The sequence below is a fragment of the Lissotriton vulgaris genome, chromosome 2_1 (assembly GCF_964263255.1).
Source record: "Lissotriton vulgaris chromosome 2_1, aLisVul1.2, whole genome shotgun sequence".
Lineage (NCBI taxonomy): Eukaryota > Metazoa > Chordata > Amphibia > Caudata > Salamandridae > Lissotriton > Lissotriton vulgaris.
In genome coordinates, this window is record NC_141687.1 from 2,085,193,302 (window position 1) to 2,085,211,006 (window position 17,705).

General features: G+C 41.2%; 1 protein-coding gene across 1 annotated transcript in view; it reads right to left on the reverse strand.

Annotated features, from left to right (window-relative positions):
* Positions 1-250: 250 nt before the first annotated feature.
* The window catches only part of WDR72 (WD repeat domain 72), a 976,411-nt gene continuing 958,956 nt past the window's right edge, over positions 251-17,705 (reverse strand). The window contains exons 20-21 of the mRNA XM_086958315.1: positions 3,495-4,070; positions 251-3,412 (exon numbers count right to left, since the gene is read on the reverse strand). Coding sequence (XP_086814441.1) covers positions 4,015-4,070 — 56 coding nt within the window. The 3' untranslated portion in view covers positions 251-3,412; positions 3,495-4,014. The remainder of the gene's footprint in view (positions 3,413-3,494; positions 4,071-17,705) is intronic.

Sequence of the window (17,705 nt, forward strand, 5' to 3'; positions counted from 1 at the left end):
CCAGGTACTGCAGGTATTAAGAAACCACTTTAGCACTGGGAAACCTTTAAACAAAAAACTACGAGTTCATTTTTATCGACAAATGCATTGATATCTATATTACCAACGTAATCACTGCAAGTACAGTTTTTATACAACATACGTTCTATGTCCCGCATAATTCCCAATTACAAAATATGCACAATTGTTACTAAATTGTAGCTACACATCATTTTAATAAAATATAAATAAGTTTTGCAGAACGTTAATGGAAGTGCAGACACGTGCTTTATTGAGTAAGTATTGATGATAGTGACAATGATGAGGCGCTCCAAACTATAAAGAACCATATAAAGATTAACTTCTAAAACATAACATCGTTTAATATAGAATTTCATCCATTTAATTCACCAGCCATCAAAATCAAGTTGTTCGTAACCATGTAAACAAGGGTGAAATGTTCCAAAGTATAAGTATCCTAAGTGGGTTGCTACCGCTACAAATGTATGCCTTTTGTCACCTCAGTGTAGGCTCCAATTTGTTTGCTCTACGAACAGCTAAGTTTCGTGACCCTAACTACTGCAAGTTGTGACTATAATGGCAAGACCATTTGTATCACAGTGCAGCTCTACTACCAGGCGAGTGTCCTTTGTGTAATCCCAGAAGAGGGCTAGCACTTAGATGTAAAGCATATCATTAAGTAGACTATTGAAAAGGTATTGTAGAAGTAGAGACTGTTCCCTAGAGTTCTATTGTACAGTCATGTATACAGAGCTGTACATACAACTTGCAAGACATTAAAACAGGTATTACTTAGTTATTGGTATGTAGAGTATAACGTTAATGCTCACCATCTAAAGACAGTCTGTTTGCTATACAGGCTAACTGCCTGCAAAATTGCTCCGCAAAATGGTAAAATAATCTCTGTGTTATAACTTGAATTTTGGGTCAGTAAACAGAGCAATTATTTCAGCATGTCAGTAGGTTTGCTTTAAAGGTAGTTGATTTTTTTTTAAATTTGTTTTACTTTCCTATGTACTGTAGTCTAATATTTTAATATTTTATGCTAATAGCACAGCTGGGATTTGCGCCAATGCCAACATTTATATTTAATGATGTTGTAAAGTGCAACTATCAACCTACCGGTGGTATCCTGGTGCTGAAACTTTCAAGACCTAAACTGATAAACATGCCAGGCCTGAAAAAACCTGCAGACATCTATTTGATTCTTAGGTAGAGTCACAGCTTCAGGCCCTTTCTGAAACTAAGAAGACTGGGCTCGCAACTGGGAAACCTCGACTGACAAAAGATTCATTTTGAAAATGGGGGAATTCCAAAAATGCTTCATTTATGGATTTCAGAGAGTGTGACGGCAGATACCAAATGTAACTGACCCAAAGGGCCATTAATGTTGTAGAGTGCAAAAATGTATAAATCAGACATACGGACAAAGACTCCCAAGAACAAGTATAAAAGGAAGTGTCAGTGAAGTTAGGTATTGTATTGACTTTTCAAAGGAATTGTCGATCAAAATATTTTGCTCCAGTGTCTTCTAAACCTCATTGACATCAGCCTATACGAAAGAAGGGAAATGGGGAATGATTCGGTTTCTCCTACATGGCTGGTTTGTGTGTGGGGACTACTAAGGATTCAAGCTTGTGGGAGAGCTTTTTTTATGAAACACAGGATAACAGTCATTTCTACTTTTGCCCAATGCAGGCCTGCCATCTCACACAGTGCTGCTGTATTACTTACACCATGCCTGATTACCTATTGAAGTGACACAATCTCATAGTGAGCTGGGAACCTTTATAAAGACAGGGTTTGGATCTCATGTGTGAATGATATACATGGCCGGGCTCCAAATACAAAGCTCCACAGGACAAGATGAATGGCACAAGCGTGGTTCCTTATTGTAGTGGGTGAAGGTAGCTGTGGCAGTTTAGGAACAGGAGTTAGTCCAAAGCCCCGCTTGCAATGGCCCTACCCTGTTCTCCCTGTACATTTGCACAGTGATAAATAGATTCGTGTTGGCAGCTCGGCCGATGTTTTGTCTGAAACTTGTCTGGCCAAAAACAAAATTTCACAAAGCTTCACTTACAAATTACTTAAGTAAAACAGAAGATATTGCGAAATTGCCGTGACATTCTGGCAGGATTTTTCTCTACAGTACAATCTAACTCACTGGACCCGAAAGGAAGGCTAGCACAACCTTGACTCCATCCCTATCAGCAGAGGAACAGTAACAAAGGCTTATTTCTCATCTTGACCTTCCAGTGTCACTGAGTGCTGTATGTGCTGTGGGTAGTGTGCATTTCCTGTTGGTGAACTAGCACTTGGAAGTTGAGTTTCTGTAGAAGGTCTAGTGTATTTAGAAGGAGTTGCTGGCCATTTGGAATATTCCTAGTTAGATGAAATGCTGGGAATGGTGATAGGATTTGCAGTAGCTGGGTTCTATGTGTACATGGGAATAGAGAAGACTTTAGAACAGAGGAAGAATGTGAGCACTGGGAGAGTGCCCTGCTGATGTGTGCACTGGGAGAGTGTTGATGATTTGTTGAAGTAGAGGGACCCATCCTAACAACTTTTCCAAGATACTGATCCCAGGAGATCAGTCTAGGTGTAGCTAGAGACCACTGCTGTTTATAAGATTCTACTCCTGTCGAAATACAATATTACACATCTAAATGACACTACAATTGCTAAAGAGAAGCATCTTGAGGTGCCAAGCTGACTTGCTTAATCCCATCCTTACAAGCTTCTGTGAACACCTTGGAGCGAAGTTCCTGTAGAGATGAATATTTATCATTTCAAATCACCTGATGAGCAGATGCCATTTTAACACATCAAAGTTGTATCATTCTTTTTGAATATGTATTTTTTTATGCTCACACACTATGTAAGCAAATAGGTTAGAATATGCTGATCCCTACAGAAAGCTTTTACCCTCATTCTCCACATTTCTTTTATTTTCAGCGTGTTCTTACTTTCTTTTTTTTCGGAAACTTTATGTACACATTTCAATGTAATTTATGTACAACTTTTTGACTGTATGCTGCATGCAGCATCTAAATGTACTTTTCAGGCAGTGTCACCCTACATTTTATGCAAATCTCTATTTGATGGCTTAGTGGACAAATGCATCCACTGTAGGGGCATGTGTTCAACCTCATGGTCACAGGTTCAAATCCTGACGGGTCCACTCAGCCTTTCATCCTTTTGAGTTCGATAAAATGAGTACCACTGAGTTAGGCAACAATAAACATTTGTTATTCAATGCCAAGATATCCTTCTGGGTGAATGTACGCTTTACAAATACATGTTACATTATGTTTATGTTAAAGCTACCAAAGGTAGCCTAGACTTGTGAGAAAAAAGTGTACCTCTAAGAATAGAATTGGTTGGGCAGTGTGGGCGCACTCTCTCAACTCACCTAATGTGAGTTGAGAGAGTGCGCCCACACTGCCCAACCAATTCTATTCTTAGAGGTACACTTTTTTCTCACAAGTCTAGGCTTCGATTTCTGCGATTTCTGAATCTCATGTCCTGACAGGGGAATGACTTATTGGAACCTTCATTTTTCTGCTCTACATAACTTACAGTTTTAACCCAAACAACCACTGATTCACAGCAATTCTGCTTAGTTTTTGCAAAGGGTTTGGCGTTTCCTGATTCTCTACAAGATTAACAAATACATTCTTCTCCAATAATTGTCAGCATAACCTTTTAGCAATATTTTGAAATCAAGTTGGAAAACTGCATTGTGCTGTGTAAAAAAAAAACCTTGGAATCACGAAAACAATTAATTAAAAATGTGACATTGATGGAAAACCTCCAATTGTAAATTGATGGATTGTATGTTCCAGGCTTGCAGCCTTCTGGCACGTGTGCCGATTTGCTAAAAGTTCCTGAGTTAAAAATCGGTTTGCATTGCACGCTTTGCAACACACAGAAAAGACCAGTTGTAATGATATCAAGCTATAGTTAGTGAAGGAGTTCTTTGGGTGTACGGATCTTTAATTCGTTTTGCCGTATTTAGCAGACTTTGCAGTAGCAGACTTTGGACATCCAAGGATTTTGCTTCGGATCATCTAAAGAAAAAACAGAAAATGAAAATTAACATTATTAGTTCAGATACTCTGTTGAGTTGTGTTAATTTTTTACAGATCAAAAATCTATCCTGTGTGAAGGGGACCTCGAGGTGAGAAGACAGAGCTTAGCTAATGGTGACTGTTGACTTTACATTGACATTTAGTTTTATTACAGAGGCTAAATAAAGGAGACAAATAATTCACACTCTGAGTTTCAGATTGCATGTTAGGAAAGTTATAACTGCACATACATTTTTGCCACTCAAACACACAAAGCTTTTTATTATGTGTTATTTTTGTAAACTCGATCTCTTCCAACATTTTGCTGCAATCGGTTTGTGTAGCTAACTGGAGGGGAAGGAAATGGTTGCTGCTAAATATCAAATATAATGTTAAGCAACGTGTCATATGCCTTAAGCAGTCTATCATTTGAGGCTATCTGGAGAAAAAACAAAAGGCCATTCCCAATTTAGGTGGTCCTTGAAATCTGAAATCCTGAAAAGAAAGGTAACATGGGTATTTAAAAGTTTGAAGTTTTAGGAATAAAGTATGGAAATTAAAGACAACTTGGAAAGCTTTGGCAGCTCTTTAAATTCCATGACCAGCACAACATACAGGGAATTGGTGGTGATCCTTGTTGATCCGGGTAACTAGTTCAGGGAGAAAAAATTAGAAGTTGTTGAGTCATTATATAGGAATAGGGGCCAGTTGGGTAAAGCTTATTTGAGGTCGCAAACAAATGTGATTTGTGCTTTTTTTTATTGTACAAATGCCAAATTGTGATTTGGAAACTTGTCACCGAATCACAATTTGGGTTTGCAATTGAATGGACGTGTTTAGGGCTTCCCTTCCAAATATTGATTGGCAGGGTATGCACTAATGTTAAGTGATAAAAATTATGAGTGCAAAACATCATTTTTTTACATACATCTTGAAGTAGGTGGTAACCATTTGTAAATTAGAAGGAAAACAGGCTGTGTTTCAAGGAAAAGAAGTTTGCTTTATCAAAAAGTAATCACAGGCATAGTAGTCTGCTGACCCCAGCAGGTCACCGTCCCAGTGGGCCACAAATTGCATACTACCTCATTAATATTTATGTGGTGGTTGATTTGCGACCCCTCTAGGAATCACTAATTAAAAAGATAACAGTTTCATACATTAAGAACAGTGATTACCAAATAGTGATTCGGAAAAAATTCTATTTGCATATCACTAATGTTAATATTCATACATCTAGACTTAAGTGACCAGATTTATTTCAGTTCCTGAACCAGCTGCAATAACTTAAACAAGCCACAGAGAATCCTCAAATAAATATCTATATTGAAATTCTGAGTGCACTAAAGCCTTATAAAAGACCAGGTAAGATAGAATCTGGCAGAAAGAATGACCAAAATGATGTTGCAGGTACAGCCTAGATCTGGTTATGGGGAGAGCCATCTCAAAAAGGAAACCCAAATGTATCCCTATCTTCACAAGTTGTGGCATCATTCTTATGTCATGTGAACAAAAGGAATTGTGCCATGAGTCCTCACTGCCTTGATATTCAGCTCTTTTATCGCTGAATTAACTCTAAGCCAATGTGTGACCATCTATGTTTGTGGCTCACATCTGTAATGCCATAAGCTGGTAGATGCCAGTCTCTAGACCTCATCCGTGCGGGAAAGGAGACACTGTGGTGTCAGCTCACTTTTAGAAGAGGAATCTCCTGAGGGAGAATGAGCATTGCTAGTGGCTTAACATGCTAATGGGTATGGGCAGCCAGTAGAAACATTGCAGGTCAGTTGTCTGGAGAGGGTAATGGAAGAGGCTTTCAATAACGACGTTGTGAGTATTATGAGAACATTTCTTAATGCATGCACTCCTTTTTCTTTCCCCCATCTTACTAGTGACTTAAGGACTGCCTGTTAGGCCACAAACCAAAATGTGGGTTGGAGGGGGCTTTGTATGATTCCAATCAGTTTGAAGGATGAGATGCGGACACCTAGTAGCTCATAGATTTTCTGCATGCATTAAAATATTTAGTGATTCCACACTAAGGGGTCGATTATGATGGCGGTGAATCCGCATCCTCTGGGGCGCTGGAAGCCACCGCCGGCCCGGAGGATGCAGAGTCACCGCCGCGTTCCTTGAAAACACCCACCGCCAGATTATGATGGCGGTGGGATCAGCGGCGGATGGCAGGTCCGTCTGCCGCTGATCCGCAGGGTGTGGACCACAATATGGTGGCGTGTCTGCATATTATGATGCAGGCGGAAACATGCTTTTCCACTGCACCTTTTCCGCCATGGAAAAGCATGTGGTCTTTTGATTTTGCGGGCCTGTTGCGAGCCCCCAGGGTGTTGGGGGGTGGGGGGTGCACATGGTGGTACCTATGGTACCCCCCTGCATTTGCATGCACAATGCGGCAGGCCCCGCGTGGTGCCTGCCGCTTTTTGCATGCAAATGCACAGCATGCATATTTGACTTTGCGGCGGGTGCTGCTTAAACAGCACCCGCCGCAATGTTATATATACGGGATGTGACCGCCAGGGTGGCGGTCACATCCTAATTCCAATGGAGGGACCGCCGCTGCCCCTGCGGCGGTCCCTCCACCTCGGGGTTGGCAGACAGACGCAGGTCCGTCCGCCATCCTAATAGGCCTCATAATTAGTAGTTCACAAAGGTGAATAGCAAGAGGAAAAGTCGAATTTTGCCTATTTTCGAATAAATTATCCCATTGATTGGTTTTTTGCAGATAGGAGTCCTAGTTTCAAAGTAAATTCCGAACAGTTGCATAGCAAGGAGGAGTAAGAAGGGGGGGACGTTTGCCCCTGGCAGTGCGAGTTGCGGGTGCAGCAGATCCCCTTTCTTACCTGGGGCCGTCGGGGGGGCAGCAGATGCAGGGTCCGTCGCCCTCCCTGCTCTCACATGTGGCCGTTGCGGGTGGCAAACGCCCCGACTGCCACAAGGTCTAGCTACACCACTGACTCAGCAGTAAACACGCCATTCTGTACAGTTTATCATTTCCTAACGGTGCTCAGACCAAAATATTTTCAGCTATTTCCTTTACTATCAATGAACTTGTTTTGAGAAACTAATTTAATCTTAGCATCACATAAGTTTCCTGTGAATCATTTTTAACCTTTAATTTAAATAATATCCCCACTTGATAGCAAATTCAGAACATCTTCTGCTAGTACAATGTAAAGGGAAGGAGCATGTTTAGGTACAAACATTCATATTTTAATTTACACAACAAAAGGGGATGATGGACGGAGCGCTTGAGCAAATTAAACACTCACCCTCAGTCAACTGATCTGGGTTTAATCCATCATCATTCTTTAGTTCACTCCACCACCCCAGTTCAGACATGGCCATATGCAAATCAGTCTGACCCTGTGCCTCATGGAACTGACAAGCCATATCTTTCCTGGACTGGAAGCAAGCATCCTGGGACCAGTTTTGGATTCATAACCCTCCTCACCCAGGCTATCTTGAATCCATTGGCAAAGTGAGCAAGGGACCCACGTCTGGGCATACCCTGCCAACTTAGGGCAAACAAAGCGATACCAAAGGGATGATGGACGGAGCGCTTGAGCACATCAAACACTCACCCCCAATCAGCCTTGCTGATGAGGGTTATGAACCCAAAAACGGTCCCAGGATGCTTGTTTACAGCTTAGGGAAGACGCAGCTTGGCAGTTCAGCTGGACTGTTCCCATGAGGCACAGGGTCAGACTGATTTGCATATGGCCATGTCTGAACAGGGGTGGTGGAGTGAGCTTAAAGAATGGTGATGGATTAAACCCAGATCAGTTGACTGGGGGTGAGTGTTTGATTTTCTCAAACGCTCCGTCCATCATCCCCTTTGGTATCGCTTTGTTCGCCCTAAGTTGGCAGGCTATGCCCAGACGTGGGTCCCTTGCTCACTTTGCCACTGGATTCAAGATAGCCTGGCTGATGAGGGTTATGAACCTGAAACTGGTCCCAGGATGCTTGTTTCCTGTCCAGGGAAGACATGGCTTGGCAGTTCGGGCTGGACTGCTCCCATGAGGCACAGGGTCAGACTGATTTGCATATGGCCATGTCTGAACTGGGGTGGTGGAGTGACCTAAAGAAGGGTGATAGATTAAACCCAGATCCGTTGACTGGGGTGAGTGTTTGATTTGCTCAACGCTCCGTCCATCATCCCCTTTGGTGTCGCAGGTGTAAGATTCGCAGACAGCTCTTTTGCTTTGCTATTGCTACACAGAGCTGTCAGCAATGCTTACTTTGATAATACAATTTTTACAAGTTTCCTCAGAAAATCTGCATATCCCTGTGCCCAATGAATTCTCTAGCAAAGCTATCCCTGTTCAATTTCGACCAGCTACATGTAAAAGGTTTATCTTGGTATTCTATAGGTAACTGGATGAGTAAGCCATTGTAAAGAGGAACAAGTTTAGAGAAATAAAAGCTGAGGTGTACAGGCTAGTTACATTTCAATTCGGCAAATAATTATGTCTGTCAAAATTAGGATAAAAAAGTGATGAGTCGATCGTTGTACAGACTGAGTATTGCTCACCTGATCCAAAGCAGGAAAAATAGAAAAGACATTTCTACACCTAAAAGGGTTAAGTATTGAAATAAGTATTATTCTCTTAAAGCTTTAACGAGAATATTAGTACCCCCAGTATGTTTTCTATGTCTACTTTAACCATAATAGGAATCAGAGAAAGTGATGTTAAATGAGAACGAAAATGAAAGCAAGTGTTCTGTAAAAATGGAAAGGTGCAAGCGACGTTACTACGATGGGACAAGGGAAAGAGGAAACGGAGTTTAAAACATTTGTACAGCACAAGGCTGGGAAGGGATGTAGCTAGGACGTAGATGTTAGAATATAAAGAGAGAATGTGTAATAGCGGTTGTGATGGCAAATTGAGCAGCAAACACATCCCGTGCCAAAAGCTGAGTAAACAATAGGGCTTAAGGGGGTTTGTGTGATTTCTCCCAATAAATATAGCAAGAGTAGCCAAAAAAAGGCAAAGAACAGGTATTCAATAATGGGAAATCGGGAAATGAAATGGAGAATTAAATGTAAACAGCAAGGGAAGTGGTTTACTCTATAAAAGACAAGAGAAATAATATTACATGTAATGCATTTTCATGAATAATACATTCATGAAGAAGGATTCAATGAAACTCTCCTGATACAGCAACACAATTAGATATATTTGGCTTGAACAGGTCGAATTAATAAGATCTGTATCTCGGGCTGACATTCATCAGCATTACGTATAGCTGTAGAAGGATCTCATGCTAATATCACTAATGTTCCTTGACTGGGAAACTAAAAAGTTTTGTATTCCATTCTTTATGGCACATGTATACAGAGGAGACATTTCAGGGGTGGTTCATGTTGTCTAATCTGTGAAGCTGTAGCCATACAATTACATATTGTTTTAATGCATCTTATAGTTTACAGAGTTGTTTCTTTGGGTGTATATATTACATTCTGTTGCAATATTTATTCGAGATGGATTGGTACCTTCTGAACCTGTTCACTTTGTAATGTTTTCTAGTGGTAACGGCACTGATTTATGAAATAATTTAGCAATGATTGTGACTAAGAGTGGATGGTCACAACTCCTGTCTCGGTTCTTAACTTTCCAAGCTAGTAACGTATAGAAGTCCAAACAACTGGCACTAGCGAAAACAGTGGGTCTCCACTTCATGAATTGCCCTTCAGTAGAATTTGCATCATGTCTGTAGAGGAATAATTTTAATGAAGCTAGATTTGATGATTGTTAGACCTGGCATCTTTCGTGTGGTGTCCCTAACATTTTGCCTTCTGACTTCCTGCTTTGATGACTTCATATTTGCTAGCTTTAAGATGCTGGGTACTTTACTACAGCTAACCAGTAATAAAGTACATAAGCTCTGTACCCAGAACATGGTAACATAGACTTATCCACAACTGGCATATTTAATTTACACATACGTCCCTAGTAAACTGCACGATATGTGCCCACAGCCTGTAAAATAAATGCTACTAGTGGACTTGCAGCACTGCTTGTGTCACCCACTTCGGGATCCCCTTAGACAAGGCTCATGCCTGCCACAGCAGAGCATGTGTACACATTTTAAACTGCCATTTCAACCTGGCAAGTTAACCTACTTGCTAGACCCAAATCTTCCTGTTTATTACATATAGATCACCCCTAAGGTAGGCCCTAGGCAGTCCTATGGGCAGGGTGCAGTGTATTTAAAAGGTAGCACATGTACATTTGAGTTTTACATGTTCTGGTAGTTAAAAACGGCAAAATTCCTTTTTCGCTACTGCAAGGCATCTTTCTCCCATACCCCATAGGTAAACATTGAGATTAGCTAAAAATAACTTTTAGGTGTAATTTCGATTTGGGGAAAGATAGTGATTAGAGGTTTGGTGTCTCTGGACTCACAATTTAAAATCAAAACTCATGAAGAAGTCGGATTTTAAGTTGCAAGTCTGAAACTGGTACTTTTAGAAATTTGTCATTTTCTTACTTTAACCATTCTTTGTCTCTGCCTGTCTTTGAACACACGTCTGGGTAGCATGATAGCGGGGCTTGCACATTCCCTGTTTACAGTCACACAAAGAGAGAAGGGGTGTGACATTTGCATTCTGATGGCTCATGAGCAGACTGATGGGCCTTTCCTGAGATAGATGGTGAGGGAGGAAATGACACTTGAAATGGTCTGTCCATGTGCAGATAGCTACATAACCCTTGGTAAAGAGTCTGAAGCCAGCGCAGTAAAGGCAGGGACCTTGTGATCTTCAAGACCTCTCCCCACTCCCCCATCCGCAGAACCCGAGCAGGTGGAGGAGCCTTCTCCTACGTCGCAGCAAAGGCCTGGAACAAGCTCCAAGTCAACATCAGATGCTTCCCAACCATGCACACCTTCAGGAGGAGCCTAAAAAAACCTGGCTCTTTGACTGATCTGGAGCTGCACTCCATCCGCCCCCCAGCGCCTTAAGATCCTCACGGGTGAGTAGCGAGCTTTAAAAACCGTAGGGTAATTGATTGGAAGTCACATTGGGTATAAGTAGTGACCCCTAACACCACCAAATGAAGGATATGTTGCCAGGAAGAAGAGCTGCTGTGTTGCAGGAGGGATTATCACTTTGCTAACTGCTTTGCTTTGTTGGCCAGCTGATTGCTGAGATGTAGGACAGACAGCCATTTTGCTACTTACTCTGCTGTGTTGGCCTGCTGCGTCTTGCCTTGGAGTGAGAAAGGCTGGACCTGTTCTTCACATCCCTGAACCCAAATTTCTAGAAAGGGCTCAAGATCATAAAAGGCTTCTTGGAACTCTGTTGGTGCTGCCATCTGTGAGTTCTATCCTTGATTGAGGTGCCCCCTCTAGTCCTCTACCTCATAAGTGGGATCTGCAGCTGTTTCTGAAAATATTTATGCATTGTCACCACTGCATCGACTGGAACCAATGTGCGCCCTCTAACACCGATGCAGTGTCACTTCTATGACCATGTAGGTCCCTATTGAAGGGTGCGGTGACACTGCAGCACCTATCTGAGGAGGCCATGGTGAGGCTTGACTTTGATGCATTGCCTATCCTCTGACAGCACCTGTGAGGCAGATTTGACCCATAGACCCGGCTGCATGAATCAGAACCGAAGTCTCAAGCCATTGACGCAGATGCTTGCTCCTTTCAAGGTACTTTCTCAGCTTGCCCTGCGAGGGTCCCATACCCTCCATCACAGTCATCCTGGAACTTTGAATTTTCCTCAGTCTAGCACTGCCTCTAGTAACCTTTTAGATGTGTTATTGACTTCTAAGCACTGTTTTTGGATTTAATCTTTAAAAATTAATTTATCAAGAGCTACTTATTGGATTTTTTGTCGTTTTCATCTCGTTTTACTCTGATAAATATTCTCTATTTTACTAAACTGGTCTGGAGTCTATTTGTGTCTTTACTGTGTTACTGTAGTTTCAGAGTTGCACAAGTACTTAAACGTGGTCTCTTAAGTTAAACCTGGATGCTCTGTGCCAAGCTAACAGATGATGAGCACAGGTAAATTTAGGTTGTGTATCTGACTTACCCTAACTAGGATTGTGATCCCTACTTGGGCAGGGTGCAAACCTCTGACAACTAGAGACCCAGTTTTTAACAATGAAGGTGCTCTTCTGGATGTCTGCACAAATGACTTCTAGTTGCACATGTATTTGTAAATTATATGTTTGCATTCAAAACAGAAATCCATGTATCTGAATCACTTGTGATAGGCGATATATCAATGTGTTGGAAAGCACCCATGATAAAGATGAGATTTGAGCAGCTTGCTTCAATGAAGTTTTTAAAGATAGAAAATAGGTCATAATAAGGTATTGACTGACATCCTTTTGAAAGCATACTCTCTGTTTTGTTTGTTTTTTAGTCCTCATATGCCATTAGATGTACCCAGAGCCTGATTTGTTTTCTCTGTGGCCCCCCACTCACTTAATTAGCGCCAACAGAAAAAGAGCTCTGATCTGAATGGATGCACTTTACACAGAGCCTCTCGTATGCGGTCTGTTCAGTTCATCTAACTGGATGGCCCCTAGAACTGACCCGAGTGGTAAGTAAGTCTGTGCAAAGGCATAATCATTGGACATATAGATCTCTAGTATCACAACTTATCAAGCCAACCCATAGACAGCAAACACAAATCTTTTTTCTTCTTCCAATGACCCTATCTAATTTTATTATGTATTTAATTGAATTTACCCAATCTAGAAAGGTCGGGGAGTACTCTTGATCCAACATTTGCAAATCTCTCCCCGGGCGAATAAGAATAAGTAAAGAGACAGCTTACTTATATCTCGAGGTAATGACTCATAATTCGGGAGAATACAAAAAAAGCTAAAATTATGCTCACCTGGATATCAAAACCAAACATCACTTCCATACCTTCAATAAAAGAACCCCAGAACAGGTGTAACATTGGACATCTTAAAAACATATGAATATTGTCAGCTTTCTCCTGCTGACACTTCGGACAGCAAGGAACGATTCTCTCTCAAATTTTGAAAGCTTGAGAGGGGACCAATATACTCTGTGAAGAGACAAGAGATGATTTCTCTTTAAATTGGCAGCTGATACTGTGGTATGTAGTAAATCATCGGATACTTGCCACATTTCTTCTGTGCTGGAACCCGGGAAGCACTCTCCCCACAGCTGAGATGGAAGGGTGAAGTTGCCATCAGTCAAGTCAATCATCATCTAGTGTAGGTTAGCTGTCTCTTTCTTGTTCCGCTTTCTCACATTTAGAGCCTTCTACAGTTCGTTTGAACCACCCACCACTGTGTCGTTTGCCTGGGCCCATCTACTTATTTGTAAATATTTAAATTTTGATTATTCACTGTCTGTGATGTTACTCAGTTCTTCCCACGATAACAAGGAACCCTCCGGAATAAGTTGTGCCCACCACTCAATCCCGTCCGGTTTCAGCGGATTTACCAGTGCAACTTTAGTCCACTCCGGTAATCCTGGGGAGTCCCTTATAGGTGCCATGGCACTGTAATAGCTGATTTTCAAAATCTTTCTAATTTTGAACCAGGTGGTCGCTATATCTCTTAGCGACTTCAGGCGTACCTTCTTGAAAAAGCGTGGGTCTCCAAACTTGTATATGAAGGCTTGATCTCCTCCTTTTATATCCCAGAGCATCACTTTAAACATTTTCCCTATGTCTGAATCGTCTGGTTGATTCCTAAGCACTTACCCAGCCCTCATTAAAAATACCCAGGCATAAAAGATAAGATCAGGTACACATAATCCCCCTTTGTTTTACTTTCTTCGTAGCTTTTTCCATGAAATTCTTATGCCCTTGGAAGCCCAAATAAAGGTGTTTGTTTTTGCCTGTATTTTCCTTAGACCCTCCTTCTTAAAAGCCAGTGGGATGTTTCATAATAAATATATGAGGTTCAGTAAAAGCATCATTTTAACTATATTAACTCTTTCTATTAGTGTCAAAGGTAAATACGCCCAGCCTTTTAGGGAGTTAGAAATTTCCTTGTCAATTCTGCATAGATTTGTGTCTGGTATATATTCAATGTTTTGCGTGATTCTGATGCCCAAAAACCTTATCTCATTTTTCATTATTGGGAGACTAATGTTCATATTCCAGGCCATACATTTGGTTTTTGACTCGTTAATCTTATATCCTAACATCTGGCCAAATTGTTCTGCGAGGCTATATATTATTGGAATAGCCGCAAGTAGATTGGACATATATATCATCATGTCATCTGCATATAAGAATACTTTATTTTCCCAATTTCTATACTTAAAAGGATGTATATGAACTTGCTTTCTAATCCTTTCTGCCAATGGCTCGATGTATAGATTAAAAAGCAGCGGTGGCAAGGGACACTCCTGCCTTGTCACCCTCTTTATTGCTACAGCAGCAGAAAGATTCCCATGTACCAGAATTCTGACTGTGGGCCTTCGATACATTGATGAGACTGCCCTGCAAACATTTTCACACAGGTTGCATCTTTCTAATACATGAGCTAAATACACCAAGTTCACTTGGTCGATCGCCTTTGTTGCGTCTAGTGTGACGATAGCCAGAGGTAACTTGTGCAGTGTTGCTAGATTTATGGCACCAACCAGATTATATGTCAAATCCTGAATGCCCAGCTCTCTAACAAACCCTTTTTGATCTTTATGTAATAGACCTCCAAGAACTCCATTTAGTCTCTCTGCTAAAATCTTGGCAAAGATTTTGTAATCAAGATTAAGCAGAGAGATTGGCCTATATGAGTCACATTGACTGGGTGTCTTTGATGGTTTTAAAATCAGGGCAACTGTGGCTTTATTCCATGAGGGGGTCATATTCCCTCCGTTTTCAAAAATATTAGAAAATAGGTTATGCATCACAGGGGTGAGTACTTCTGCCAGGGCTCTATGCAGCACGGCCGGCAAGCCGTTTGGTCCCGGCGCCTTACCCTTCTTCCCTGACTCAATTGCCTTTTTTTTATCTCGCATAAGCTTTTTGACTTGTTAAGATTACTGGACATCTCATCATCAATTTTATTTAGAGGGAATTGGTCAAGCCACGACTATATCATCTTATCTTGTGGGATTAGATCGTCTCTATAGAACCATTCGAAGTGCTTCTGAAAAGGCACTTCGATATCTGTGGAATTCTAAAGTAACTTTTTGGAGGTGTCACATACTACTACTTTTATATTATTTTTCACTGAGTCCTGTTTGGTTTTCCAAGCTATGACCTTTCCAACAGTTTTTCCCGTACTCAAAGTGAGCCAGCTTACTAGCCTCCCACCTTTTCCTTAGCCTAGTATCTAGTACCCCTGTCAATTCCGATTTACATGATAACAACTACTCATGGATGTCCCTTAGAGCTATATCCCTCGGAACAATGAGCTCTTGCTAAAGCCTCAGAATTTTTGCCTCTATTTCTTCTACCTCTGCCTAGCAATTTGAATAGATGTTATATGGCCTCTCAGAAAAGCTTTATAAGTTCCCATACTTTTTCTATTGAAGTACTCTCCAAACTGATCGAGAAGAAGTGCCTCTTATTACTGCTAGTTGGTCAGTTACTTCTTCTAACAGAATAGTATGGTCTAAGGTCCATCTCTTATAGCCTGGCTGTGATGGGAGTTTCACAACTAACATTACTGCCAAGTGATCAGATAGTATCCCCTAGATGTTTAGTATCTTTCACCCAGCTTTTTAACTCCACACTGATTAAGAAGAAATCCAATCTGGACTAATGTACATACTTTTTATTGTGAAAAGTATAGCCCCTCCTGCTAATGGTTCTAAAGTAGAGGATTCAGGTTACATAGAACCCAACCAGCTCAATTGCCTGACAAAAGGGAGCCTAGCAAAGCCTGTAAAGTCTGCAAAGTCTGTAAAGCCTAAAAAGAAAAGTAAAAAAACGAAGCTGACTCTACAAAAGCAATCAATCCAATCTAAGGGAAAACATACACCCTCGCTAAAAAACTACTTTAAAGTAGTACCCAGCCCTCTGATACTGAAACAATTGGACTCTATAATAGATACCTTAGAAAGCATCTCAGACGGGTCTCTTAACTACCCAGTGTAGTGTAGTTCCTATATTCCCAATAGGCTCTGCGCATTGGAATAATATATCCTATAGATTTGACTTAGGACTTGGGTCTACTAGGTCTCTATTGAATATATTAGACTTAATTGTGTGTGCCAGCGAGCTCAGAGGTCACTAGAAACTTTCTCAAATAAACAAGAAGGAATTCGTTTCTGACAACCGCATAAACATGACAACTTTGTTTCCCCAAGAATAAAACTGATCTTCAGAGTCGTGGAAACAATAGATAGATATTTTACTTAGTCAATCGGGCATGCTTCAGAGGTGCAGAGAAATAGAGAGATGGGCGCTTTCAATAAAAGGATTTATTGAACATCCTTCTTTCTCAAGCAAGTAAAGTGAACTGCTACAATTGTAATACTAGAGTACACCTACCCCAATGTACCTAACCTAAGTCTTGCACGAGGGAAGAAGTAAGTGTGGTGTAGCATAGGTTTAGTTTCTTTGCCAAGAATCTAACCAAGATTTCTCTTAGGGCCTAATCAGCTCCGTACCTTGGTTTTAGAATGAAGGAGGTCTGGTATCTCTGTCTCCGGACTCGATTTTCCAACACCCCACAAGGGGAGCTTGGAAACACTGAAGCTCGATTCTCAGCAAGAGAAAGGCAGCTTCTCTGTCAGTGCGTCAGCTGGAGGGTTGTCTTCCTTCGGCACTTGTTAGAGCGAGCTGCGTCGGGCAAGTAAATAGCCGAGCTGCTCCGAACCACAGTGTGTTTGCTAGGACAAGTGTAGGCATATTTATACCTTGAAGGTGCCCTGTTTGACGTAAAGTCGGACATAATAAGGTCACCAAAGAACCCAAAGGAAATGGTAGTTCTTTGAAAACGCCATGATTTCTAGGACAAATCAATATTCAAGTAAGGGGATGTCCCTGACTGCTGAAGCTGAGTTTTCCAAGAAATCGTTGTGGTTTTTTGGAACTAGTGGAAGTAGCCATACCTGTATTTGGACTGGATGGGTTATGTCTAAATATGGGTATGATTTCTATGCCTATATAAGGGTAATATGAATTATAGCTACATAATGGGATGAATCTGTAAAATATGCTTGATTCTCAAATGCTTCACAACACCAGAAGGAATCCTAAGTCCGAACATGGCCAAGCACTTGAGGGGGAGCTAGAAGAAGTGGAACCAGAAGGATTCACGATGCCAGATGTTGGGGATAACGTGCCAGATTTGGCAACTAAGATTACAGATGAAAATGCACCAAAGGTGAATCAGACTACGGCGAAGGATGTGGAGAATACCCTCTCTTCTAATGGAAGTTCACTGGACTAAAGAACTCTTCTATCGATTTTGCATCTGTTGCAGTCTCTAACCGAGGAGATGAAGAGTAGTTTCCTGGTCTCAGAAAAATATCAAAGTGAAATCAAGATCTTCTGTGAGAAATTGGAAGATAAACTGGATTCACTGGCAGCTAGGGCCTCTGCTTTAGAAGATACAGTGGCAGATCTGACAGCCCAAACCGCAGAAAATGTAAAAGAACTCACTAAAATAAAAGAACACAAATTGGGGTTTCAGGAGAAGCTAGAATTAATTG